Here is a 23,916-nt window from a genome sequence, read left to right as displayed (position 1 = left end):
TGAATAAGAGACCTTCTGCATAGGCATTGGAGTGCATCGGAGCCCATGTGATATACCTTTAGTCTATTGATCTTATCATCATCGTCGTCAGAACTATTATTACTTTTGTTATTATTTATTCGGGGACTAATGCCAACACCACACTTGTGGTTTTTGTGGGCCATTTTGGCTCCTTGCTGTGCTTCCTTCAAGCCTTGCCTTGGCACACAAGATGGCGCCCAAGATGGCAGCCTGAGGAGGTTCTTTCCTGCCTTCGCTGTACCCAAGATGGCAGTCTTGAGGCAATATGACTTAGCCCAGTGGTCCCCAAACTGTGCCCTTTAAGAGATTTTTGGACTTCAGCTCCCAGAAATCTCAGCCATGTTGGCCAATAATAGGGGATTCTGGGAACTGAAGTCCAAAATCCCTTAAAGAGCGCAGTTTGGGGACCACTGAGCCCTAGCCTTTTTGTCTTATTACTCTTTTCATCCTCATTATTAGAGATTATCGCACTACACTCTTAAAAGTGTTGCTGTTCCACTTTTTCAAACTGCCTCCTGTTGCATTCTGGGGTTTGTAGTTCAATGAGGCCTAAGAATTCTCTGGCTGAACATTATACATGCCCTTCCCTAAACTGCAAATCCCAGAATGCAACAGGAGGCAGCCAGAGCGGCTAAAGTGGAATAGCAACGCTTTAAGAGCGTGGTGCGATGATAATCTCCAAACTGTCTGGACTAATGGCAGCTCTGTCAGAGAGGCGTCTTTTTGTCGGCCATTTTGTGTCCTTGCTGTGCTTCCCTCACACTTTCCTCTGTGTCCAAAATGGCCGCCTTGGGGGGCAGAACGACCCTCCCTTGTGGCCTAGTCTTCTTCTTATCACCCTCTTCCCCAGTCCTATGAGTATTATTAATTAAATATTAATTAGGGGAGTAGCACTAGCTCCCTCACAGATGTGTGTTTTTGTCCATTTTGTGTCCTCGCCCTCACACCTTCCTCTGCACCAAAAATGGTCGCCTTAGGGGGCCCAACGACCCTCTTTTGTGGCCTATTGTTCTTATCACCCTCTTTTCCAGTACTGTGTCTATTATTAATTAAATATCGATGATTAACCAGGGGAGTAGTGGCACTAGGCGTTTTTGTGGGACATTTTAACTCTTTGAGGGCCTTCCTTGGCGCTTGGCCTCGGCGTCCAAGATGGCGCCCAAGATGGCGCCCTGAGGGGAGGGGAGGCCCTTTCCCGCTCCCTGCCTTCGCCTCCTTCTCCTTCTCCTTGACGCGCTTCCCGTTAGAGGAGGAGGCGGGGAAGCCCTCCCTTGATCCGGAGCGAGTCCAGTTCCGATTGCGGAGCCCAAAGGGAGCCGCCATGGGCAACTGCCACACGGTGGGCCCCAACGAGGCCCTCGTCGTCTCGGGTAAGATTAAGGAGAAGGAGGAGGAGACCCCAAGCGCCCGGGAAGAGGGCCAAGGGGAGGAAGCAAGGAAGGATGCGGGGAGAACGGTTCTCTTGGGAAAGGCCCTCTTTTGGGGCGGGCTTCGTCGAGGAGAGAGCCCCCCAGTTCTGGGTCTGAGAGGGAAAAGAAAGAGGAGTATTCATAGGGAGAAATAATGGCGAGGAGGAAGCAGGGAGAGGGACAGCAAAAACAGGGGCTTTGGAAATGGCTCCTCTGTTTCGTGGATGAATGTGTGAATGTGTATAGATGTCTATGTATGTATACATCTCTCTCTCTCTGTATATATATGTGTGTGTTTACATCTCTTTCTGTGTATATATGTATAGATACGTGTGTGTCTGTTATATCTATGTATATCTTCGTGTGTGTGTATGTATATAGCTCTCTCTTTCTCTCTGTGTGTTTATATCTATGTACTGTATATATACAACTGTAGAGTTAGAAGAGACCACAAGGGGTGTGTGTGTGTCTATCTAGCTATGTATCTCTGTGTGTTTATATCTCTGTGTGTGTGTGTTTTTTTATATCTGTGTGTGTGTGTGTATCTCTGTGTGTTTATATCTATCTCTGTGTGTGTGTGTGTGTGTATATATATATATATATGTCTGTGTGTGTATCTAGCTATATATCTGTGTGTGTTTATATCTATGTGTGTGTGTATATATATATATATATATGTATGTCTGTGTGTACATCTAGCAATGTATATGTGTGTGTGTGTATCTCTGTGTGTTTATATCTATCTATGTGTATATATATATATATATGTCTCTGTATATCTAGCTATGTATATATATGTGTGTGTGTGTATCTAGCTATCTATCAATGTATATGTGTGTGTGTGTGTATCTAGCTATCAGTGTATATGTGTGTGTGTGTATCTAGCTATCTATCAATGTATATGTGTGTGTGTGTGTGTATCTACTATCTATCAATGTATATGTGTGTGTGTGTGTGTGTATCTAGGTATCTATCAATGTATATGTGTGTGTGTTTAGCTATCTATCAATGTATGTGTGTGTGTGTATCTAGCTATCTATCAATGTATATGTGTGTGTGTGTGTATCTAGCTATCAGTGTATATGTGTGTGTGTGTATCTAGCTATCTATCAATGTATATGTGTGTGTGTGTGTGTATCTACTATCTATCAATGTATATGTGTGTGTGTGTGTGTGTATCTAGGTATCTATCAATGTATATGTGTGTGTGTTTAGCTATCTATCAATGTATGTGTGTGTGTGTATCTAGCTATCTATCAATGTATATGTGTGTGTGTGTATCTAGCTATCTATGTATATGTGTGTGTGTGTCTGTGTAGCTAGCTAGCTATGTATATTGGTGTGTGTGAGTATATATATATATATATATATATATATATATATCTGTGTGTGTTTATAGCTATCTATCTGTGTGTGTGTATATATATATATCTGTGTGTGTTTATATCCATCTGGGTGTGTGTGTAACTAAACAAACAGAATGGGTGTGAGGGTGTATTGTTTCTCCTTTCTAGAAAGTCCCATCGGAGGCTTGAGTTCTCCTTGCTTTCTCCCTCATGGTTTCCCTTTGGCTTCCTAGCGGGCGTCACACTAACAGCATTTCCATTGTGTTTGTGTTGGAGATTGCGTGTGTGGCCTTAGTAGTAGCGTTTCCCTTACGTTAGGGATTGGGTGGTGCCACATGAGCAGGATTTATGGCAGTTTGTAGTTACACATAACGGGTACAAGAATAGTATGGCTATTATAGGTAGGGAATTGTGTTCCTGCGGTGTTTCCCTTTGTGTTTGTGTGTGTTACCTGATCATTGGTCTTCCTGTGGACCAGTGAGTTTATTGTGCGAGCTGAAGGCCATGGCAAGAAATGCTGCTTATATTTCATTATGCAGGAGGAATGTTAGTAATAGAAATAGAGAGCGGGTGGGTGTCATACTATGAACAGCATCCCTGTTGCGTTTGTATTATTGATCGTCTTCAGCCTATTGATAGTATTTGGGTTGTGTTTGCATTTTAGACAGTGAGCATATTGATAGGTTGCATTTACATGATCAATAAATAGTGAGGCCTATTCTTCGATTGTGTGTCCAAAGCATGATAAATTATCTATAAGGCTTACATAAATGATATCGTAATAAGGATATATATATGTGTGTGTGTGTGCATCAATAAATAAAAAGGCGCATACACAAGCATGCGCCCACACACTACAGATTATATATGCATGTAATTTTCATCCATATAAAGTGATGCTGGACACTATGCCTCTGTGTGTGTGCCAGGCCCATGCCATATGTATGGGGTGCAGGAAAGGGGGACGCATACACACCTTGTGGAAAGACCCCCACATTTAGGATTTAGGCTACCCAAAGGGGAGGACTGCAAGCCACTCTCAGCCTTTTGGTGCCAAGGTTTGGCATAGGAGTAAATGGGATAAAAGAGGGTGCCTCTGAATAGACTTAGAGTGCAGGGGTCCAAAGTACTGAGAGTCAGCAGGCATAGTGGTTGGAGTGTCTGGGGATCTGGTTTTAATTCCCCGCTCGGCCATGAATCCCATTTGGTGCATGCTCTCAGCCTCGGGATGGCAATGTCAAACTTGCCAAGAAGCCCCATGATAGGTTCTGCTTAGGGTTGCCCTGAGCCAGAAACATCCTGAAGCCACGCAGGGACAACTAAGCCCAGTGTCCTTTCTGAGTACAGCCTTAGATCTGAGATTAAGGAGGAACACTTCCCTGGAAGATAAAGACGATTTGTGGTCTGAGCGCCTTTCATGGCTGGAGGCGGAGAGGCAAACCCTCTTGCAGCAGAAGGAAGGAACCCAGCTCTTACAAGCAGGTTCTGTGCCTGTCTTCTTGGCTCTTGGAGTTCTCTCCCTCTCTCTTAATGGCTCTTCCTCCGCGTAGCCAAAGTTACCGCAGAAGATGATGGAGAGGGGTGAGCGTAGCCTCCATCTAACGCCACACCCTCCCCTTTCTTTGCCTTCCCTTCCGTGAAGCAACACCTCGAGCGGGAATAAAATGCGTAATGGCAGGCAGGGAGTGCTCATGCTGCTTCTTTGGAGGAGACTTTGGGAGCAAGGACACAGCTGTAGCCGGACATGGGCAGAAGGTCTAGGTGTGGGTTCTGGCCTAGTCTTAATCCTGCTTTCTGGACCTCACTCTCCACTTGATTTACACTTTGCCTGCCCCCATCCACATCCTTCAGCCCAGCTAAAAAGGATAACCTCCACTCTTGGAGGCTTCCAAGAGCAACACTTCTTAACTTGTATGTTTTTAGTCTCCCCCCATCCCTGTAGTTTTGGTGTCTGTCCAGCATCTAAAGAACACAGGCTGTGTTCCAGAGCATTGGGAGACCCCGGACTTGTGACCCCAAGGTGAATTCATGTGAAGGCCTCCTCTGGAAAGGTGCCCCTCCTGCCCACGGCAAGAGCACTTCAGACACGTGCAGAGTGCCTTTTCCTGAGTGACCTCCCCCTGTCCCTGCATGCCTTGGATGGCAGCCCACAGCTTGTGCATTGCAGTCCGCGTCCCCAGCCAGGATGCTCAGCCCACGCACCTCTTCCTCCAGGAAGGAACCAGTGTATCTCCTTGGGGAGGTTCCTGGACCGGCAGAGACGCCAGGGCCCCCACTTTGTTCATGGGATCCAAACAGAAATTCATATTTAGATGGGGCAACCCATGTGCTGAGCTGCAGTTCCCAGAATCCCTGATCAGGAAAGTCATGTGTGCCATCCTTGATCTCCACAGAGGTAGGTTAGAAATGAAATCAATAATGGGGACGCGTTGGTTTGCGGATGCATAGAGCCCACATGGTCTATCGAAGATGCTGAATGTGCTCTCAGGTTTGGTTTTGCCCAGGGAAGGAATCCTGAAATAACGGATGGCTTTCGGTCTGCTTGAAGGAACCTTTAAAGCAAGAGCGTTTGTGGGAAGGCCTCGAAAGAAGGGCTGCTAGTTAGCTTGATCGGAACAGCGTTTCCCTGCATTGTGGAAAGTAAGTAGATGCCCATGCTGTTTGCTTGCACAGACATGAATACAGCATCTGACCTATTGTCAAATGTTAGCCACACTGAGCCTCCCGAGTCTCATGAGTTAGTCTCTGGTTCATGCTGTTTACACAGAAGAACTAGGCTTAAACTCAGCAGGCAATCCTGGTAGCAATGCCCTGCTGCTCCCTGCCTCCCTTCTCCCTTCCTGCGCTCTCATTCCTTTCTCAGTTGGAAATGGAGGGCCAGCTGCTTGGATGGGAGATGGCCAAGGGATCCTTGGATGGGAGACCCCCAAGGAACCCCATCAGAGGATGGAAGTGACTGAACCAACCCTGAATGGTCCTTGCCTAAGGAAACCCCATCACATTCACAGGGTCCCCAAAGGTCCGCAGCTGCCTGGGAGGCACATAGACCCGCATGCTGGAGAAGGCATTGCTAAGGGATGAGCTCAGCCTGCATCTTTTCTGTGCGGCCGGAGTGCAGCAGCTGCTTGGAGAGGCTCCTGTTGGTTTGTGACGGAGGGAGGCCAGGGCTGTGGAGCCGCCCTTCTTCTTCTTCCCAGGCGCCTCCTCCTCCTCCTCCTCTTCCAGCCTGTTGCTATCATTTCTGGAATCTGCAGGTCCCTTGGCCAAAACTAAGCCAGCAGGGAGGGGCGGCCAAAGTGCTTTCCTTCTTCCGCTTCCATTTGTCTGTTTTGCCTTTGGAACGCCTTTTAGTTTGTTTCTGGAAAGTCCCTTGACCAGATTTTGTCAAGGCAAGAAAGAAGCACGGCAGCCCCTTGCTGTGTTACTGCTGCCCATCAACTAGAGAGCGTGGCTCTTCTTAGATAAGAGTGTGAAGGGTTTTCTGGTTCAATCAGGCCATGATTTCTTTTTCCAAGGCCCAAAGGGAGGCAGATTTTGTGTGTTGTGCAAGGGCGACAAAAAGAGGGCTGCTTGTGGGGATTTTCGGTCTCATATAGCAAAATAGTTGGCTTGGCTTTGGGTATGCGCTGCACTTTGACTTGGCTGGGAGAGGTTCCATTCATCGTTCACCTTCAGGCAGCCAAATATCTTGGGATGGCCTTACTAGAAGTGTCACATCCTTCCTCTCCCCAGTTACTTGTCTGCCAGTTCTCCTTCTCTTGGGCAAAGTTGGTAGGAGATGATTCAACAGATAGAATTCTGATATAGATCCTCCACGCCTTGTCTCCTTTATCTTCATTCAGAGAAGTGTTTAGCAGGTTCCTTTTCATGGCAGAGCATGGGGATTTTCCCAGAGGAACTCTAGGTTTCCATGCTGAGTATCAGAGACTGTTGAAGAAGGCCACAGTTCACTGTTCTTTGATACATCATCATCATCATCATCATCATCATCATCTCTTTCTTTCTTACCTGCCTCTCCCCATGGATCTCCCCATTAACACTTAAACGGGTTCAGCTGCAGCTCCTATCTCCCTGCCTGGTTAGTGGTGCTAGAGAGGGCTGATGGGAGTTACAATTGAATACGTCTGGAGGAGTGTATATCCATCCCTGCCTATGGGTCCATTGACTGTAAAATTATGGGTCACTTGTTTTTCTTGTCCGTTATTTCATTTTCCCTTGCCCTTTTCCATACCAGCCCAGAGACATGCAGAATTCTGGTTGAAGCTAGGGAAACTTGGAAAGCAAATCTGGGTGGTTTTTCCCCCATTCCCAATCCTCCTTGCTGCAAGCTTCGGTTGGACAGGCAGGCGGAAGGGGCTACTGGCTGGGAAATTTGGAGTCTTGGTCAAATAATAACCCTTCTCCGAAGTCTGACGTTCTTTTTCTCCCTCCTATACCTGCATATAGGCAGAGAAAAGGAAGTGTTTTGTCACGCAAGGCATCTCATCTATGGAAGAGGCTGCCACAGGATGTGGTGAGAGCTGATGGCTGAGATTGCTGCTGTAAAAGGAGCATCCCTCCATTCTCAGAGGCGTTGCTTCTTAGCCCTGTTGGAAACTCCAGCTTCCAGGACGGTCGGCCACAGCAAGCCCTTTGGCAGAACTATCTCTCTCATTCCCCACCTCCTCCATCTCTTTGTATTACTTCCCCCCTCTATCTACACCCCTAAACCTTCTCCCCTAAACACCTGTACATCTATGTAAGAGAGAGAAGCATTCTGTGTTGCTGTGCCCTATCTGCCTTCCAAACTTAGTACAGTCAAGGAGTGGAGCATTCTCTTTCCGATGAACTAAGCCTGATCATTTCTTTTCCCCCTGAATAGCCCTTTAATCCCTCCCTCCCTTTGGACTTGCAAACAAGAGGACAAGGGTTTGCCTTACCATCCCTGAGTGCCTTGCCTCTGCCTTGGCTTGCCTGTTGAGAGCGCTTTTTACTTCATCTGATCAAATCTGATTATAAAGCCAGCAGGCAGAAAAACAGCAGCAGGGTGGAGCTGGCTTAGCCTTCTTGTGCCACACTTCTCTCTCGCCTCAGAACGCCAAAACCAGATACACAGACACACACACAAAAACAACCCATCCCTATCATTTATTGTCTTTGAACACTCACCTTCACCCAGGCAGCGTGATTTTCTGATTTCTGGATGTGGAGGTAGTCGCGCCAGTCAACCTGGATTTGGTGGCTCTGGTGTTGTAAAGGAACCCTGCCATCTTTGTCCCTGCTGACGTTTTGGCCTGCAGACCTTCACTTGGCCCTGGGGCTTCTAGCACTGAGAAAAGATGCCACAACTTGTAAGGCTAAGTGATGGAGCAGCCCTTTGGAAAGAGAGTGTCATCCCTGGGAAGGAACACAAATGCACACAAGTACAGTGGTGTTTCTGGATTTAGTTTGAGGGGTGCAGACAGTCCATTGCTTCCATACTTGGTTTATCCATCTCTAAAAGCACGCAGGAGAAGCAGCTGGTAGACTCATTCTGTTGCCCCATCTGTAGCAACATTGACCCTCTTGATGTTTGGAGTATGGGGTCCCTGCACACCTATGCGCCTCCCTTTCTCCCACAAGACCAAATCTTTCTGACTTTGCTTCCATTCCTTCTTGTCAGTGGAGTGCTATTCTAAACAGCAATGCAGGGTTTTGTGTGTGTGTGTGTGTGTTTAATATTCATTGAAGTTTTCAGCTAACAAGACAGTAGATGTTGGTCTGCATCCAGCTGTTCAATAAATCAGTCTGAATCACTGAGCAGATTCGATTCAAGAAGTATTCAGCCCAGCGGAGACCACAGAAGGGGAAAGTCTGACAGAAAGACAAAGTGAAAAGGGAAGCTGTTATATGTATTATTATTATTATTATTTAAAGCTGAAAGGCTTAATGAGAGCTTGCTTTCTCTCTTTGCTTCCCTGGGAAGGAATTGAAAAGTTAGCAAGAGGGGTGAATGCTCATTTTCACTTGGCTTTGCACTGCTTTGCTGTGATAATGTATTCTGGGACTGCAAATGCGCCGCCAGGGGTGCAGTTGGGGAACATTACAAGCGCGGATCACACATTGGGAAATGGGAGCCGACCCAGCTGCCTTCCTGCCAGAGAGCTGCTGAAAGGCACTGTGCCAGATTGGCCAGAAGAGATTTTTCAGTCCCCTCTTGGCTGAAGAGGCGCGTTCTGGCAGGAAGAAGCTGCCTTGGGCTGGGAAGGGAAGGGATTGTCAACAGGAAAAGCCAATCTTAGAGCAACTTTCCCCCTTCCTGTCCAAAAAAGGGAGGTAAAGTTGAGCTGAGTTTCAGCAGTTTAGGAACTAACAACCCTCAGCTCATCCCAGGCTGCCAAGCGACACTTCTGTCCTGCTTGAAGCATGGGACAGGTGGGATGGAAATGTAGTTGGGTGCCATGATGCTGTAGTTGGTGGCGGATGGACTTCCATCCAAAAGGCACCACTGAATGCCATGTTCAGAGATGCCAAAGACATTTCTCTTGCCATTTGTAAGTCCTCCAGCATGATTCTGTGATCCACTTCTGCAGGTATTGACCATAGAGTTGCACAGGAGGAGCTGGAGGTTCCTAGAGAGGTGTTCCCTTAGGTAAAAAGAATACTGTTGTCGTTGTTGTTCTTTGCGGTCTTTCCACATTTGCTGGGGTCCTTTACTCCTAATCCCAGTGAATGTGGAGGGACCACTGTAAACACCGGTTTTGTTTCTTTCAGATTTGTGTGGCTTTGAGCATCACCCTGGAAATGTTTTCCACCAAAGAGCAGAGTGTAAATGTTGCAAATAGAACAAAATCAACTGCAATGATGGCGGTGTGTTCTCTGCCTTTCTCTGCAGGTGGCTGCTGCGGCTCGGATAACAAACAGTACATCTATGGAGGCTGGGCCTGGGCATGGTGGTGCATCTCTGACACAAAGAGGTAAGGAGGGGAGCACCTTGAATGGTCTCCTTGTCAGGGACAAGCTGGAGGTGATTCTGGTTAGCACAGATTGACCATATCTAAGGCAGAGGTGGAGGAAAGGGATTGTGAGAGGAGGACACAGGAGGGTCCTCGGCATCTTCCCTCCACTGCGCCTCCTGCCCTGGCTGTTTCCTCCTTTCCCAGCTCACTCCAATCCTCAGAGCTGGAAATGGAGAACAGCTAGGAGGCAAGAGTGAAGAAGAGGTTTAGCACCCACATTTGCACTCCTTTGGCTGTTAAAATTATTGCTGCACACCTGTTGAGCTGCATGGAGACCCCATCGCATTGGCTTTGCCTCTGAGAGAGCTGGTTTCTGGCAGGCTTTCGCCAGGCCACCCCAGATGTGGCAGCCCCAAAGTTCATGTGCCTGCCATGTATCAATGGGTGGGGTGGGCTTTCCCTATTTGAACAGTTCAAGGATGAATTGGCTGCCAGAAACAGTTCTTGGAATGTGGATCTTCAGTGATATCGGGCCAAAGGTATCAAAAGCAATGCCATGTCTCCGTCTGTTACTGGGGAATGGTACAAGGAGAGGTTTGTCTTGCTCTTCCGCCACCAGGCCCAAACTTTTCCCTCCCAACAAGAGTTCTGTAGCAGTGGAAAATTTCCTTTTTGAGATTGCTAGATCTGTGGAACATTTACGCTAAAATGTAAACAGTCAGCTGCCTGTTGTGGTCTTTCTGACCACCACTACTCCATAGTAGAAATAGTTTCTTAAAGGGCACAGTAATGCCTCATACAGTGACAGTTTCTGAAGTCCTCTTTCGTTCTGATCACGTTGGTTAGGCATTAAATCCGTAGCCTCTCCATAACCATGGCACATTCTTGCCAGTCTTATGCAAGAGAACAAGTTAAAAACTGAATGACTCCTGTGAATTTAAAGCTGCTGAGGAGGCTTCCCACTGCATCCCTCTTCTTAACGTACCCCCTTTCAATTGGCCTTAACTCCCTTTCTCTTTTGATTATGGCAGAGCCATTATGTTGCAATTCATAGACATAGGCCCAAAACACACTGCAGATATAACCCAGTTTGAGACCACTTTAACTACCATGGCTCAATGCTAGGGAATTTTGGGAACTATGCTTGTGAGACATTTAGCCTTCTCTGTCAGAGAGCTGTGGGGCCACAAGAAATTGCAGTTCCCAGGATTCCCTAGCACTGAGCTAGGGCAGTTAAACTGGTCTCAAACTGGATTATTATTTCTGCAGTGTGTTTTGGACCCTAGTGGAGCGACCCGTCTTCAGAGGAGGTTGGACTTCACAGCAGGACTCTGGTCTGGTTTGACCTCAGAACAGGCCCTTGTGCACAAACATGGAATGGTGAAGAGCAGATTTCTTGAGACCAGAGAGAAGGAAGTTTACCCTTTGCACGCTAAAAGCAGCCCTCTTTGGCTGTACCCCAGGCTTAGGTGTGCCAGGGCTGAGGAAAGCGGGGCACTCGCTGTCCTCCCCTTGCTTTTACAGAGGAGACTGGCTGGGGTGGCATGCCTGTTCTGTGGCCAGAAGGTGGTGCTGAAGGCCCGCCGGAGGGGATGGGGTGGCAAGAGCACTCTCTGCCTCTGGTTGGCTCAGGTTCCCAAAGGTGTGCTGGGGTCCACCAGGTTGGGAAGGATTCCTTTGCCAGCCCTTTCTCAAGGGAAATAGTGTGCCTTCCCACTCACTCGCCACCCAGCCGCCCGCCCTGCGCGCTCTTTCTTTCTGTCTGTCTGAACTGTGACCTTGTTGCTTGCTCTGTGTCTCTTTTGTGTGGCCTCTTACTAACCCTTTTCTGTGATGGTGCTGTCGGTGCTGCTGCTGCTGCCATCTTGAAGTGCACTGTGTATAGTCGGCAGGGTCCCGTGGGGCAGATGGAGGGGGGGCACCTGGACTGACAGCATGATGAGATCATTCCTGGGGGAAGTCCCTCCCACTTTATTAAGCGCTAACAAGGAGAAGGGGAAAGACGAGACTTTCTGGGTTTGCATGGGGAGAGAAGGGAGCTGTGGCTGACAATGTGAGAGAGGGGCACTTGCCACATTGCTGGCTGGTTTGGTGGTTAATCACTAGAAATGGCCAGGGGCATGTGGGTTTGAAGTAACAGCTGGCAAGCTGAAAGCAGGCATGGGCAACTCTGGCCAATTCTACCCTAGCAGTGGGTTGGTGCCAGAACCCCATTCATCCTTTTACCACAGGTGTGCCTGAAGCTGAGGGGCACCAACGTTTTTAAAGCAGTATTAAGAACAGAGTAACCTAGTCCTGTATTACAAGACAGAGGCTCTGAGAGAGGTCAGGCTATCTAGTCCATTGCAGAGGCCAAATTTCAACTGAGAATTATGCAGCTCTTTGAGTTATTCCAGATGCCTGTTGCCTCTACCGCTTTCAGTTAGATCCCCAAACCTCCCTGTGAACAACATGGTTGGTGTTTCAGGGTGTTCTTATCCAAAGATAAGAAAGGATGTCCCTTTGTATGCATGCATGCACGCATCACGCTTGCCTCAGGCTGCCAGCACCCTGGCTGCATGGGAACAGTCACCACGGGATGGATTTCTGCTCCTACCAGCTGCATTTCAGAAAAGCTCAGCACTTCACCTGTGTGCCCTTAGACCTGGATGACACTTGGGGAAACCTAGAGGTGTTTGGTTCCATTTCAGCCTCCCCTTAAATGAGTATTAAACTGTGGAATTCACTGCCAGATTATGTAGCCACAACCTTCAACAGGGATGACATTAAATGGGGATTGGATAGGTCCAGGAAAGACAGGGCCATCAGTGGCTACTAGTCAAGATGTCTACAGAACAGCTGCCATAGCAGAGGAAGGATGCCTCTGGATATTACTTGCTGAGGAAGGTGAGTAGATAGTTCCTGCTTATAGGACTTCCCAGGTGGAACAGTCTGGCTGCTCTGTGAACAGTGCTGGGGTAAAGAGGCCTTTGGTCTCATCCAGCGTGTCTCCTCTTGGGAAATGGTTGGCTGGAAGGCAGAGAAAGAGATACAGCTTGGTCCCAGGCCAAGAGAGTTAGTCGCAGTTACTAGCTGGTTTGTTGCAAACCAAGGAAGTGCAGATGCTAAGTTCTGATCAACAGAACAGACTTGAAATCCAGCACCAGCCCTTAGCAGAGACACGTAATAACATCATGCTTCTGTCTCACCAAAACCTTGAGAAAACAAGATATTTTTAACCTGCTACTTTGAAGAGAAACAGAAAAGGTGCCAGCCAAGTGTGTCTGGCAAGGGTCTTTCATGATCTGGGTGCTACCATAGGAAAGATACCCACCATCCCCAACCTGGCACATTCCAGATGGATTGGGCTACAGTTATCATCATCCCCAGATAGCTGATAACTATGTTGGCTGAATATGATGGGAGTTGCAGACCAACACTCCTTAAGAGCACCAGGTAGAGTGAGTGATCCTGGCAAGGGGTCTCAGAGTTGATCTGGGGCTCTGAAAGTGCGTCGGGTGTCTCCTCACTCCCAGAAGGAAGGAGTTGTAAACTCAGAAAGTCCCGTTGTTTCTCCTTGGCAAATGGGTTCTGTTGCTCTCTGGTAACCACCTTGTGTGTTTGCTGTCCTACCCTTATTTATTGCTGCTCAGACTGTCTTTGGAGGTTATGACCATCCTTTGTCGCTGTGAGAATATTGAGACGTCGGAGGGGGTCCCACTGTACGTAACGGGGGTCGCACAGGTAATGATCCCGGCACTTCTAACGTGTTGTCCTTAACCCTTCTCCGTCTCTCCCTTCTGTCCATGCAGTAGTAGCGGCGGCGGCGGCAGTGGTGGTGGCGACAGCACAAGGACTTTAAGCGCGCGCTTTTCCCTCTAGCGGGCCAGTCTCAGCACCAGCACTTTTTCTCTCTCCTTTGCCTCCCCCCCTCCGTCGCTGGCTCTCGCTACCTGCTGTTGCACTCCGTGGTAATGTAGAGAGATGCATGCAGAGCTCTTCCAAAATTCAGGGCTCTGGACCCTGTGGGAATGGACATGGCTGGCACCCACTCGCCTCCCCCCACCCCCCCAACTGCCACCTCTGCCTGCTTCACAAGTGTTGCTCAGCGGCACCAAGCCAACTTTGGGCAAGGGAAGAAAGGATGGCCTGGAGGTCCTGCCTGGAGGTTGCTTTCCAGGGATGCAGCTGTCTAAGCGGGCAAACCATGCCAGCTTCTTCCTGCTTCTGAAAAGAGATGAGAATTGAAGTAGAGCGACAGAACTTGGAAGGGACCCATTAAAAGTAGTGCTGCTTGTTTTTGACTAACAAGGGCCAACATTAATTGTAGGTGTTTTAATTTTAGGTTAGTTGCTCCCTCTCAACAGTAACATTTACTTGTTGTTTTGGAAATATTTCTGAGGATGGGCAGGTTGTGCCATTTTAAAATTATTTTAAAGAAACCAGGGGTGAAAATAACACGTTCACAATGGGATATGTCCCTTTGCTTGGGGCCAGGAAACTTAGGTCAGACTCCCTGCCCACCCAGCCCAATATTGCTGCTTCTGGTTGTCAAACCAAGGGAGACCTTGCCCATCATCCCTGACACCCCCATTTAAAAATAAATACCCAAGGAGGCTGAGATTGAACCCAAGACTAATGGGTCCAGTCCTCAGTAAGGGTCTCTTTCTCTGGACATCTTCAAAATCTCTTATAATAAATCCCACAATATTTTCAGCCCATACTGGGTCTCCAGAGGAAGCGGATTCCACAGTCTGAGGATCATTCTTCCTCTTCCTGAAAGTCCTGGGGAATGGAGCAGAAGGACCCCCTCTTACTTCTGTTTAGATCTGTCCTGTCCAAGCTAAGACCTGCTTGGAAAGCTACAGATACTCAAAGATTGTTGTGGTCTAGTATCTAGAGATTTCATCTCTGGCCTACTTTTGGTTTAAGTCTGGATTGTATAGCTTCCAGCAGGTTTCTCAGCCTCAGGAAAACCATTTGTCAAACAGAGGTGATAGTGATCTCCCTTTGCAGGTCGTCTTAAAGGAAGCTACAGTAAAGACCAAAGCACACATGCTGCATGGCTTAGAGAACTGACTTTTGTTGTCCTGCTGTTGGCTGGTGGATTCTGGGAAAACAAGAGCATTCCTTGGATAGAGCCAGTCCTTCTATAGCCCATAAGGCAGGAGAATCTGGGCTCTCCTAACTGTGAGAACCTGAACTTCCCCATTGGCAGGGTTGTGTGTGCCCTAACTGATGTGGCCCCAAAGCTTTTCTTCCTTGGCTTCCAATGCAGCCACATGGCCTTCCTTTTCCGGAGGCAGCGGGCGGGAAGGTGGGGGCAGCCATCTTTGGTTTTTGGTCAGTTGACTCACAGCCGGGCAAGCGTTGCATCTGCATTACCTAGGACTAATGCGGCAGGTGGCCCCGAGCCCAAAGCGGGGGGGAGACCTGCGTCTGTTACCTGGAGACGTGCCAATGTTTTACGTTTTTTGGCAGGATTTCCCTAGAGATAATGACGTTACAGCCCAGGTGCGAAGACGTAGAGACGGCGGAGGGGGTAGCTTTAACTGTCACAGGTGTGGCCCAGGTACAGTAACTCACAATGCCTCCTTTGAGGAATGCATGACTCTTAACCCTTCTTCCTGGTCTCTCCTCACTGCCCTACCTCCCCCAGGAGGCCTCTGGGGCCCAGGGTGGCAGGAGCAGCCTGCTCCAAAGACACCATCCTTTGCCATGAGCTGCTGCTTATCCCATCCCACCAGTTCACACCACACACAGCGCACCAGAGAAGAAGGTGGTGGCAACTGGGCTCCTTCCTTCTTCTGCCGCCAGGCCGCCACTTCACCCTCACCTGCCCAGAAGAGGGCACTCTTGCCATTTCGAGGCACCTAGTGCCGTTCCCATAGAGCTGCCTGCATCTCTCTGTGTGCCGAGGTTTTTGCGTAGTTACGTTTCGTGTTCTTTCCTTTTCGGGATCCACGCTGGTCAATGGGTGTTCCAGAAGTCTTCCTCATTGCGTGTAGCTTTATATAATTTTTTTAAATACAGCAACTCGAATCGTTCTTTAAAAATGTGATTGTGGCTGACGTTTTGCCAGCTGGCCTTGGATCGTCCGGTTGCTAGGTATGCCATCCAGGTAGAAAAGTCAATAAATTGCCAACAGCCCTGCCATTTGTATAATACAGGCATAGGAAATCTGAAGAAGGAATAGTTTCCTTGTCATTAAAACTGGCCAGCAAAGGGAGAGGAGGGTCTCCTGTCGTAAATGCACCTCCTCACCCAAACTAGGGGCTTGAGATGGAGTTTCAGACCTTATCAGTTTCCAAGCTCCCAGTAGGCTGTCTCTGGATTTCACTGGGTTTTCTCCAGCAGACAACCATTTACAAAGGTTGGGGATGCGATCCACCCAGAAATTTGTCAGTTGTGCATAGATATCTTTGCCTTGGGAAATTGGGGATGCTGCTCACAATTTCCTTGCTTTAAGGCCATCTTGGCGCTTAACTGGAGTTGGGTCCCATGCATAGAGGCACACTAAGAGTGCGTCCTGATGATGGAAGACATCTCTCATATCTTCCTGGGAACTGCAATGGTGAGCCTACAGAGTGCTATGGACCAAAAGCAGGGGCACAGCTGTCCTAAAATTCACTCACCTTTTTAATAGGGATGTGCTTTACTGAGGAAGGTGGAAGCCAAAAATGTTTAAGCAACACATGTTTGATTCACATACTTACAAGTGTATATTTTTAGCCAGTTCACATTTTTTATTTAAGTTGTCTTTTCTTTTAGGCTTTGTAAAAAGATAAAAATTGGGATGCCCTTTGAATGCTTCCTTCCCCTACGAAACCAGGCAAGAAATGACATTTATGAGAGCTGAAAGAAAAATCCAAAAGATAAAGGCAGCTTGGACAAAAGAGATCCTGATGCGAGCAGGCTTTATCTTTTGGGGTTTTCCCCCCTTCTTTCAGCTCCATTTCCCCTTGATCCTCTTTACTGGCTGTTGGTGCCTCCAGGTCTCAGTCAAACCCTGCCTTATTCCCCTTGCCTTTCTGTGCTGTTAGGATGTATTTCTTTTCTGGGTGTGGATGTCCCTGCTTCCAATAAACGGGTCACTCTGACCTGAAGAGAGACTAAACAGCCCTGTGAAGTGAAGCTGGGCACCAGGGAGGGTGGTACCCCTCACCAGGGGTTGCCCAGCCCTTCTTGGAGGGAGAGGGAAAAAACCTGGGCTGGAAATGTGACTGGGTAAAAGCCAGCCTTAGGAAAGACTCAGTTTTAGGATGGCTTGGGGTATTGGGAGCGTAGTAATCCAAAAAGATGTCTTTTCCAAGCTCTGGCTAGAAGGTGCGGAGGGGCTTAAGTCCCTGCCTGCTGCTGTGTATTGACCAGATCTGGGAACTGCCGCCTAGCAGTTTTCTTTCCTATGGCAATGCCTGTTGGATGTGGCAGCCAGCGCTCCATTAAGACACCAGCCTTCTCCTTGAGGTCATCTTTTGGGATCCTTGCCTCCTACCCCATCTTTGAGGCTGCATTTGAGTTCTGTCAGATGCAATTCTTGCCCCTGATTCCATCTGCTGTGCCCTGCATCTCACCCATGACCAGAGCTCAGGAAAGGTCCTTTTCTGGACTGTAGCTCCCAGAACCCCCCAGCCAGCAGGACTATTGCTCAAGCTCTGCCTGTGACTGCCAGTATGGGACATGCTCCTTTGGCCAAGAGAACTGGAGCCATTGCAAGGTCCATGGCCATTGCCGGTTGAGCTTTTGCCTTATGTCTCTTTCCCCTGTCTCCATCTCCGTCATCTTGCTTTCAACCGTCTTCTCTGTTTGTTTGTGCCTGCAGGTGAAAATCATGACTGAGAAAGAACTCCTGGCTGTGGCCTGCGAGCAATTTCTGGGGAAGAATGTGCAAGATATTAAGAACGTGGTCCTTCAGACTCTGGAGGGGCATCTCCGCTCCATTTTAGGTATGGAGGAGAGGCAGAAGGGGACAGGGACCCTTAAAATACATTTTCAAAGCTACATGTGCCAAGTTTGATCATAGCTCTGACCTGTCCACTCCACCGTGCCAGTATCTCAGGCAGAGAATTGTCTTTCTTGTACCTTGTTTTCTGGTCTGCTAACAGGAGAGGACAGGTGTTATGTTTTGTGGGCAAAGCAGAGGCTGTCAGTTTTCCTAGGAAACATAGGAGGCTGCTTTATACCTTGTCAGAACACTAGCATCTGTCTAACTCTGTGTGGCTGACACTAACCAGCAATCGCTCCCCAGGGATGCAGAGAGAGGCCCTTTCCCAGCCATAACCAGAATAGAACCAGGCACCTCCTGCGTATAATGCAGGTATTTGCCCCCTAAGTGGCAAGACTTCTTTTGAAAAATGTCCTCCCTGAAGCCTATTGCACCAGATAATTTCCAACCAGAACGAACTATCTTGTTTTATAGTGTTCTGGTGAGCTTTTCAGCATTTCTTGAGAGCATCTCTCACTATACCTTCAAGGCATCTTGGGCTCTGCTCCGCACGTCTGTTGGCCTTGTTAGCTGGGAATGATGGGAGTTACAGTCTGGTACAGCTGGGTGGCATCAGGTTAGGAAGGACTTTCAGATAATGTTGAATGGATGTAAGAACTGTCAGATTTTATAGCTCATAGATCATGACAGAATATTTTGATGGCAAGTTAATTGTAACATGCATGTAAATGTTGTGCTGCATATGCCAACTGATTTTACAATTGCTTTCCACCTTGAAAAAGATACAGTTGAGACAGGTTGCAAACACTAATCCTTCCAACTCTTTCTTTCTCTTTCTCCCCCTCTTGTGCATGTGTCATTTGAGGTCAGCTAGTTCAAGTCCCGTCTCCCCCAGGCCACAAAATATCCCCCCCAAACACATATAGGCATAAAAATGAACATCTCCTCTTCTCCTAGATAGAACATGCTGTCTTCTTGGCTGCAGTGGCCATAATTCCCCCTTTCTTCCCCTTTCCGGCAGGAACCTTGACTGTGGAGCAGATCTACCAAGACAGGGACCAGTTTGCCAAGTTGGTGAGGGAGGTGGCAGCTCCGGATGTTGGGCGGATGGGCATTGAAATCCTCAGCTTCACCATCAAGGTATGGACAGGGCTGTTGTGAGGATGTTGGCTGTCTGAGATAATTGCTGCTCAAAGGAGTGCACCTGCCTTTTCTTTCCTCCAAGAACAGAGACCAAGCGGATGATATGAATGGTCTCCCTTCTCCCTCCCAGATCTTGACACCTGCCACCCATGGGAGGCTTTTGGGTGGAGTGTAAGGGCAAGAGATTTAAGAAGCAGGTGAAGAGGGGAGGAGGAAAGGCTGGCATAGCAGTGGCCCTGAAGCGAGAGTTCACACGGAGTTTCTCTCCCTTGTAGGATGTCTATGACAAAGTCAATTACCTGAGCTCGCTGGGGAAGACCCAGACGGCGGTAGTCCAAAGGGATGCAGATATTGGCGTGGCTGAAGCAGAGCGGGACGCTGGCATCCGGGTACGTTGAACATCACAAGGGAGCCCTGCTTTGCCCTGCATCCTCTTCCCTGGCACCTGGCCCAAGAGAGCCCAGCAGGGCAGGGCATTTTGATTTTGATCTCTTTTTTTAAATAATTGTCTTGTTTTATTTTTGCTCCACAGGAGGCAGAATGCAAGAAAGAAACGCTAGATGTGAAGTTCATGGCAGACACCAAAGTGGCCGATTCAAGGCGTGCCTTCGAAATGCAGAAAGCCGCCTTCAGCCAAGAGATCAATGTGAAGGTGCATGCTGGTATTTGGGGCAACGGGGGAAAAGAGAAGACATTTGAGGCAGAATTTGGAAACATTGCTTTTTTGGACCGTAATTCCCCAAATCCCTTGTCATGTTGGCTGAGGGGTGCAGAATCTGGAAACTGGAGTCCTAACAAGTAACATTTCTGTTTTGGGGCTTTTATTAGAAAGGAGTCCTTGGGTATGTGTGCTAATGGCATGCTGGGGACTGCTCCATGGAACCCTGTCTTGTTCCACTTGAATTTGGGGCGGAGGAACTTCCAGCCAGAGTTTGTTTGTTGGCAGCCGTGGCAACTTGTCGTTGGCTAGGCTGGCAAAATGTCATGGAGGCTGGGGATATGGGTCTATGCTGTTGGTAAGGAGGTGTAAGTAGCAGGAAAGTTCCCTGCTGGGGATACTTTAGCTGGCAATCCTGCACTGAGTAGGGGGTTGGACTCTATAGCCTCAGAGGACCCCTTCTAACTTGATTCCATAACATAAACAATTACGATAGCTGTGGAAGGCAGATGAGAGCTGGAAAGAAGGCCAAGTAACAAGATAAAATGAAACAGGCCCTGGAGTGGGAAGCACAAAGAGAAGTTAACGGAGGGCAAGGGAGGCATCCAACAGGTATAGGAGGGGCTCTGGGAGTGGGATGAGGTGAGGGTTTTTCTGACTATAGGTGGCAATATGTGCCCCCCCTCCCTTCCTCATCCTCACAGACAGCAGAGGCTCAACTGGCTTATGAGCTGCAGGGCGCCAAAGAGCAGCAGAAGATCCGCCAAGAGGAGATTGAGATCGAGGTGGTGCAGCGTCGGAGGCAGATCGATGTGGAGGAGAAGGAGATAATCCGTATGGATAAGGAGCTGACAGCCACCGTCAAGTTGCCGGCAGAGGCGGAGGCACACCGCATGCAGCAAATTGCTGAGGGAGAAAAGTAAGAGGGAGTGTGTGTGTGTATGAACAAGAGGGTGGTATGGTGTGGGGAGAATGGGCTCTTTCTCTCTGACGTGGGAGTGGGAATCCTTCACCCGCCAGATGTGGATGGATGCTAACTCCCAGCAGGTCCTGGCTGGCATCACCCAATAGAGAGGGATGCTGGGAGTTGGCGTCCCTGGAGTGATGTAAAATTCTTGTGTCAAAAACTTGTTGGGGCTTTGGCTACTTGGATTGGCAGGAGACCCTGTGGGCTCTTCCCTCTCTGTGACTGGATCCCTCTCAATCCCAACACGGTCTCTTTTTCAAAGGGTGAAGCAGGTGCTGATTGCTCGGGCCGAAGGAGAGAAAATTCGCAAGATCGGAGAGGCTGAGGCCTTGGTCATTGAGGCCATTGGCAAAGCAGAGGCCGAGAAGATGAAACTGAAGGCGGAGGCCTACCAGCAGTACGGGGAGGCTGCCAAAATGGCCATGGTGCTGAATGCCCTGCCCCAGGTGAGGCTCCTGGTAGTCTTTCAGAGGTGGGGGGAAGGCAGAGAGCGGCCTGTCCTTCCTCCACAGTTAGTGACCAGCTCCTGGTGGGCCTTTTTTCTATCCCTTAGATTGCTGCCAAGGTCTCTGCCCCTCTGTCCAAAGTGGATGAAATTGTGATCCTCAGCGGGGAGAACAACAAAATGACATCTGATGTGAACCGTCTTCTGGCGGAACTCCCTGCGTCTGTGCATGCCCTCACTGGGGTTGACCTCTCCAAGGTGAGATGAGCAGAGGGCAGAATGTCTGGCCCCCACGATGGGTTTACCTGCTTTCTTTTCCCTTCTTCTTCACATCTTGCGTTTAGCGACAAAACTGGCTGGGGATAACAGAGAGGGCAAGCTATGGGCCATATCCTGGAATTCCTTTTTAAAAACATTCTGGTTTTGAGCCCTGTGCCATTGTTGATATGGACTTTGGGGAAGGGTCATGCCCTTGGGGTTGGTGTAATGTTAACCCTGCTTTCTTTGAAGTGGGTATTCGTCCTGAACAAACTTTGCAGCCCTTTCTCTGAGAAGACCACCCAGTTAGGTTGGGGAGAGATGACAACTGTGTGTGGGGAATCTGAAAGCCATTTCCCCATCCCCAAATACCCCTGTAGGCTCAGGACATTAGCCAAGTAGATACTCCTGTGTTTCCTCTTGGTGCCAGCACACTCTCTCATACCCTTTTGGTTCACAGCTGCTTTGCTGTTTTTCTCCTCACTGCAGATCCCCCTCATCCAGAAAGCCACCGGAGCCCAGGCCTGAGAGAAGACCACCGGCTGATGAAGGGCACCCCTCGCCTCCCCACTGACTGCCTTGGACACTGGGAGCTCTTCTTTTATCAGCGGAGACAGTGGGGTGGGGGTAAGGGATGGGGCCTACATTTGGGTGCCTTATATTCCTCTGCGGATCAGAATATGGCGGCTTGTGGCCGCTGGTCCTTGCATTTCCAAGAGAGGTCTCCTCCTTTTGTAACTTCTGCTCTGTTGCTGTGCTAGCCAAACCCCTCTTGATCTCTCTCTCTCTCTCTCTCTCTCTCTCTCTCTCATCTGCGCTCTCTTGCAAAGTCTGTGCCTTGAATGACCACTGTTACCACACACACAAAACACCCCTCTCTCTGGTCACTATTATTGAGTGGGTGGGTGGGTCCTGAAATGGGAAGGTTTGATTCTGGTGAGAAGGCAGCATGCTCCCAATCAAGAGCGACCCCTTTCATGCTTCTGTCCTTTGCCTGCATGGAAGGGATGTGCGCCTTTTGTGTGATTTATAGGGTCCCCAGCTAGGGCCTTCTCTCCAGCCCCACCGTTAGGTTGCGTTTGAGCCATATCAGCCAACCTGGTGCTCTCCAGGCGGGGCGCAAGGAAGGAGAGGCGACAGCGTGGGCGCACTTCAGACCCTGAAGGCCTGCAGTGTGTTCCTCAGTGTCCGTAGCCTGTTCCTCAAGTCAAACAGGAGTTCCCCAGGTCCAGCAGACTCGGTGCCACGTTCTCTCTCCTCTTACCCTCTGTGCTCTGCTCAGCTTCAGATACAAAACTGCCTCATTTTTTTGGTGGCATCTTTCAGCCTGCCCTGCAATGTACAAACTTAGCCAAGCAGAAATTTCCCGCACCCTGGGACCGGAGAATCCTCTCCCATTGTGCTTTTCCTGTGCCAAGGATAACCAAAGTGCAAAATCCCTGACCCACCAACCTTCAGTGTAGCTCCCTTATTCCTTCTCTCCCCACCTTTAAAACACATGTAAAAAGAGTTGTCTGCCAATACCTCCTTCTTCAGTCTGTGTGAACCATGGAAGGGGGAGAAGGGGGCCATCTTAACCCTGAGTCAGAGCCTTGAGCCCCTTCCATCTCTGCCCATTGGCATGCATTGCCCCTCTTCCTGGGCCACCCTTGAGTGCCACCCTTTACCCTGCCACTCGCCAGGCTGGCTCAACTGAGCCAGGAACCTAGGTTTGCTGCTGAACCTCAGACCTCTCTTCTTGTGCATGTGCAGCACTCAGTTGCAGTGGAAGACCCTCTTCCACCTTCCTGCTCCTTCTCCCTCCTGCTCAGAGAAGCATCATCTTGGAGGGCAAGAGACCCCAAAATTTCCCACCCGCTCTCCATGATCCTGCACTTACCCCTTGAGCATAGACATTCTCTCTTTCTTTCACTGACTGATCACTCTTTTGTTCATCTTTCTCCCTCTGTTGCTTACCAGTTCGCTGCATGAGGAGAAAGGAGAGGCCCAGACGTGAGCTATTCTGCCCTCTTCCTTTGTTGGATTCCCACCCCTTTAAGCTGCTTTGGGGGCACCCTGGGTCCTGCTCCACATTTGTACTGTGAAGGCAAAAGGAAATTATTGCTGTGCCAAGTTCCTCCTTTATTTCTACTTTTCTTTTTAGCAGTGTGTAATGGCCACGTGAGTTGGATAAACCCAAAGGACATTTGGGGGCATGGAAGAAAAGGGGTGATTTATGTGCCTCTGGAAGCCTCTCAGGTAGTTTTAGAGGGGGTTTAAGAAGCAGTGGGGAGGATACTTGCGTTGTTTTTCCCAGGGACTGTCCTATGCAGTGCCCCCCCCCATCCCAAAGGGTTGGGGAGGGAGGCAGAGAGCAGCTTTCCCTCTTCTAGTGCTGCCTCCTTTTACCTCTTTCCCACCTTCTGTGCACATGCGCACACCCACACACACCCTGCCTGCTGTCCTGCACCCCCAAACGCCAACATATCTGCATGGACGTGGTGCATGGCTGCCTGTGCCGGGGTCACCGGGGACCTCTTTGTTTATCCAAGTGTGAAATAATGTACAATAAAAACTTGTTGTGACCTTGCTGAGCTGCCTCCCTCCCTCTTTGCCAGGAAAGCACCCAAGAGAAGGGTCCAGGGCGCATTTCTCAGCTGCGGAAGGGCTGGTCACCGGAACTCCCTGGCGCCGGAAGGACTAAGGCCAGGCTCTGTTTCCAGCTAGGACTCGCATAAGATTGGCTCCTTTTGGCTGTTGGGGAAGGGTCTCCAGGTTTGCCCCCACCCCTGGGTTTGATTCCCCAAGCCAAGCCTGGAAGAAAGGACCCAAAGGGAAAAACAGAACAG

At 49.1% G+C, this 23,916-nt stretch overlaps 1 protein-coding gene across 6 annotated transcripts; it reads left to right on the top strand.

Annotated features, from left to right (window-relative positions):
- The first annotated feature begins 1,242 nt into the window (after nt 1–1,242).
- Nucleotides 1,243–23,658, top strand: LOC149301383 (flotillin-2). Of its 6 annotated transcripts, none has more exons than XM_089484196.1 (11): nt 1,243–1,391; nt 9,630–9,711; nt 13,326–13,416; nt 17,495–17,618; nt 18,639–18,757; nt 19,036–19,149; nt 19,293–19,412; nt 20,123–20,337; nt 20,648–20,831; nt 20,939–21,088; nt 21,578–23,658. In XM_089484196.1, exons 1-11 carry the CDS (start codon nt 1,343–1,345, stop codon nt 21,614–21,616), a joined length of 1,287 nt encoding a protein of 428 aa, XP_089340322.1. In that variant the 5' UTR covers nt 1,243–1,342; the 3' UTR covers nt 21,617–23,658. The 6 variants fall into 6 exon arrangements, with proteins under 6 accessions (XP_089340322.1, XP_089340321.1, XP_089340319.1 ...); XM_089484195.1 differs by lacking the exon at nt 13,326–13,416 and adding an exon at nt 15,154–15,244 and having other exon boundaries at nt 1,244–1,391; XM_089484193.1 differs by lacking the exon at nt 13,326–13,416 and adding an exon at nt 15,154–15,244 and having other exon boundaries at nt 1,297–1,391; nt 9,509–9,711.
- Nucleotides 23,659–23,916: the final 258 nt, after the last annotated feature.

Source organism: Sceloporus occidentalis, unplaced genomic scaffold (assembly GCF_023333645.1).
Source record: "Sceloporus occidentalis isolate IW3139 unplaced genomic scaffold, rSceOcc1.0.p SCAF_21, whole genome shotgun sequence".
Taxonomy (NCBI): Eukaryota; Metazoa; Chordata; class Lepidosauria; order Squamata; family Phrynosomatidae; genus Sceloporus; species Sceloporus occidentalis.
This window is presented reverse-complemented; position numbering and strand designations above follow the sequence as displayed.

Bases quoted from the DNA above. Each gene is read 5' to 3' on its own strand.
- LOC149301383 (XM_089484193.1), top strand. From the start codon at position 9,539: ATGTTTTCCACCAAAGAGCAGAGTGTAAATGTTGCAAATAGAACAAAA. The intron at 9,712-15,153 runs GTAAGGAGGGGA...GTTTTTTGGCAG, and splicing joins TGCATCTCTGACACAAAGAG to GATTTCCCTAGAGATAATGA. The intron at 20,338-20,647 runs GTAAGAGGGAGT...TCTTTTTCAAAG, and splicing joins CAAATTGCTGAGGGAGAAAA to GGTGAAGCAGGTGCTGATTG.